Source organism: Maniola hyperantus, chromosome 17, assembly GCF_902806685.2.
Source record: "Maniola hyperantus chromosome 17, iAphHyp1.2, whole genome shotgun sequence".
Classification (NCBI taxonomy): Eukaryota; Metazoa; Arthropoda; class Insecta; order Lepidoptera; family Nymphalidae; genus Maniola; species Maniola hyperantus.
In genome coordinates this window covers 2,215,689-2,218,881 of record NC_048552.1, presented here as the reverse complement: position 1 = coordinate 2,218,881, position 3,193 = coordinate 2,215,689, and the positions used below count along the sequence as shown (strand labels likewise).

Sequence of the window (3,193 nt, the reverse complement as noted above, 5' to 3'; positions counted from 1 at the left end):
CCAACTCTGTACCTACCACATTCCATAAAAATCGATTAAACTATTGGCCCGTGAAAAGCTAGCTGACAGACCGACAGACACACATTCGCATTTATAATAAGTATTATTAGGTATGGATTAGCTATTCATGTATAAATAGCTGATGCCCGCAATTTCGTCTGCGTGGATTTAAGTTTTTAAAAAACCCGTGGGAAATCTTTGATTTTCCAGGATGAAAAATAGCTATCACTCTCCAGGTCTTTATAGGTACCTACTCATGCAAAAAAAACATCGATACGTTGCTCCGTTGCAACGTGTTTGAAGAAAAAGCCAATAAAGTTTATTGAATAAACCAACAGACCAACAAACAAACACACTCTTGCATTTATAACATACGTAGTGAATTGTGGGTAGTGGTAGTTTAACTGAAAACCCAATCAAAAAATCATAATAAAGTTAGATAGTTTTAAAATAAGAAAACAAAAGATATAATTACACTAAGTATTCATTTATTTAACTAAGTATTTTAACTAGCTTATGCTCGCGACTTCGTCCGCGTGGACTAATTTCAAACCCCTATTTCACCGCCTTAGGGGTTGAATTTTGAAAAATCCTTTCTTAGCGGATGCCTACATCATAATAGCTATCTGCATGCTAAATTTCAGCCCGATCCGTCCAGTAGTTTATGCTGTGCGTTGATAGATCAGTCAGTCAGTCAGTCACCTTTTCCTTTTATATATTATTTAGATTAGTTCTCAGGCCATACAATGCCCTCGATCCAGTCCACGAAGCTCGAGACCCTGGTGTAGACGCCCGGCAGGTTGGGGCGCGCGCATCCTATCCCGAACGACGTGACGCCGATCACGAAGTGCATGGACCCCTCGCCAGATTCGGGCAGGTTTATTTTCACTTGCAAGGGCCCTCCTGAATCTCCCTGCGCAAAACATAATACAACTTATGCAATTTTTTTATTTTTTTTATTTTAACTGAAACAGATTACAGTATAGTATTACTAGCTGATGCCCGCGACTTCGTCCGCGTGGAATTAGGTTATTTAAAAATCTTCGTGGGAGCTTTGATTTTCCGGTATAAAAAGTAGCCATGCAAAAAATCACGCCAATCCGTTGCACCGTTGCGACGTGATTGAAGGACAAACCAACAAACCAACAAACCAGCAAACCAACAAACCAGCAAACCAACAAACAAACACTCGTTCACATTTATAATAAGGGTACTGATTACTATTATTATTTTACTTTTTTTATTACCTGACAAGCATCCACACCTCCAGCCAACTTCCCAGCGCATATCTGATGCTCCTGTATCCCGCACCACTGCCGGTTGCACGACTGCTTCAGCAAATTGTTGCATAGCTCTAACAAGCATCCACATTACCTGACAAGCATCCACACCTCCAGCCAACTTCCCAGCGCATATCTGATGCTCCTGTATCCCGCACCACTGCCGGTTGCACGACTGCTTCAGCAAATTGTTGCATAGCTCTAACAAGCATCCAGATTACCTGACAAGCATCCACACCTCCAGCCAACTTCCCAGCGCATATCTGATGCTCCTGTATCCCGCACCACTGCCGGTTGCAAGACTGCTTCAGCAAATTGTTGCATAGCTCTAACAATCATCCACATAACTTGACAAGCATCCACACCTCCAGCCAACTTCCCAGCGCATATCTGATGCTCCTGTATCCCGCACCACTGCCGGTTGCACGACTGCTTCAGCAAATTGTTGCATAGCTCTAACAAGCATCCACATTACCTGACAAGCATCCACACCTCCAGCCAACTTCCCAGCGCATATCTGATGCTCCTGTATCCCGCACCACTGCCGGTTGCACGACTGCTTCAGCAAATTGTTGCATAGCTCTGAGTCGATGATGTCTACCACCGCCGCTTGCAGTGTTGGGGATGTTAGTCTTCTTGCTGTTTAACAGACCAAAAAGTAATTATCATCATCATCAACCCATCACCGCAAAGTGACAAGGCCCGAAATAACAAAATTAATTATATTATATGATTAATAAAGCGTGATTATGATTAGGAGTTTAGGGTTATATAAAACGCGCGACATGTCCATGCAATTTCCGAGCAATTAGGAGAAAGAATTATTCACCAGTCTCGATAACGCCCCATCCTGTCAAAGTAGCAGAAGTTCCAAGTTTGCTGGTATCAAACTCGCTCCACAGGCAGGCAGGCTGCACGTTGCTTGTAAAGAACCTTTCTTCCTCTAGTTCTATTATCGCTATATCGAAGTATTTCTTGGGCGCTTTGTATTTCGGGTGAACGATGATATTCAGAATCTTTGCGTCTATCGGATTAAGACCATTGGACCACTGCAAATAGAATTTTCTTTAAAAACTGTCGGATAAAATCTGAATGATAAACACATTTTGGCAAACAACAAAAAGTGGTCACGGTGATAAGGACAAAACATAATCATTTTCTCATGTTCTAATAAGAGCTTAAATGCATTTAGCTGTCTCGCTCTAACAGTAAGTGTCACAATAGGGCTATTTCTAAAGGTATTTATTCTGAGATACAAGGCATTGCATAAAGCATATAACATTATGAAGTGCGGCAACTCTTACTTGGAGCTTTTTCGCGGGTTTTCCATCCAAAAAAGCGCCAAAAGAGATGACGTTACAATGTTTGTGCTCAGGCTGCTGTCTTTATACGTCTTAACTTGCACGTTGTATGTGACCGTAAACTTACCGTATCTATAATGTTTTTGTCCCCAAGTCTAACGATTTCTGGATCGAGGCTAACGATGTTGGTGTCCAGCGGAGTGGACTTGGAGCAGTGCGCCGCAGTCAACATGAACTTGGAGCTGATCAGGCTGGCTCCACACTTGAACACCCACGAGCCTGCTACCGCTTTCCAACCAAGAGCACCCTAATATTAAAAAATAATTAAAAAGTTTAATTGAGTTTAATAATTAAAAAGTTCACGACTGCAACAATTTTCTTTAGGTCTGTTGTATCTTAGTAGGAACTTAGGTAATTTAGTTGTAGACTGATTAGATTTAGATTTTGTTTGTTTAGATGGAAAATTTTCCATCTCCTACTTTCATCATCATCATGATCAACTTATCGCCGGCCCACAGGTCTCCTCTCAGAACGAGGTTTAGGGAATAGTCGAGCAAGAAATAACACTTTATTATTTATTTTCATACCGGCCATTTTCAATTTTTATTATTT

General features: G+C 41.4%; 1 protein-coding gene across 1 annotated transcript in view; it reads right to left on the bottom strand.

Annotated features, from left to right (window-relative positions):
• Positions 1–497: 497 nt before the first annotated feature.
• Positions 498–3,193, bottom strand: part of LOC117989994 (venom protease-like) — a 13,218-nt gene continuing 10,522 nt past the window's right edge. Inside the window, exons 7-10 of the mRNA XM_069504414.1 lie at positions 2,709–2,888; positions 2,110–2,329; positions 1,756–1,919; positions 498–913 (exon numbers count right to left, since the gene is read on the bottom strand). Coding sequence (XP_069360515.1) covers positions 728–913; positions 1,756–1,919; positions 2,110–2,329; positions 2,709–2,888 — 750 coding nt within the window. The 3' untranslated portion in view covers positions 498–727. The remainder of the gene's footprint in view (positions 914–1,755; positions 1,920–2,109; positions 2,330–2,708; positions 2,889–3,193) is intronic.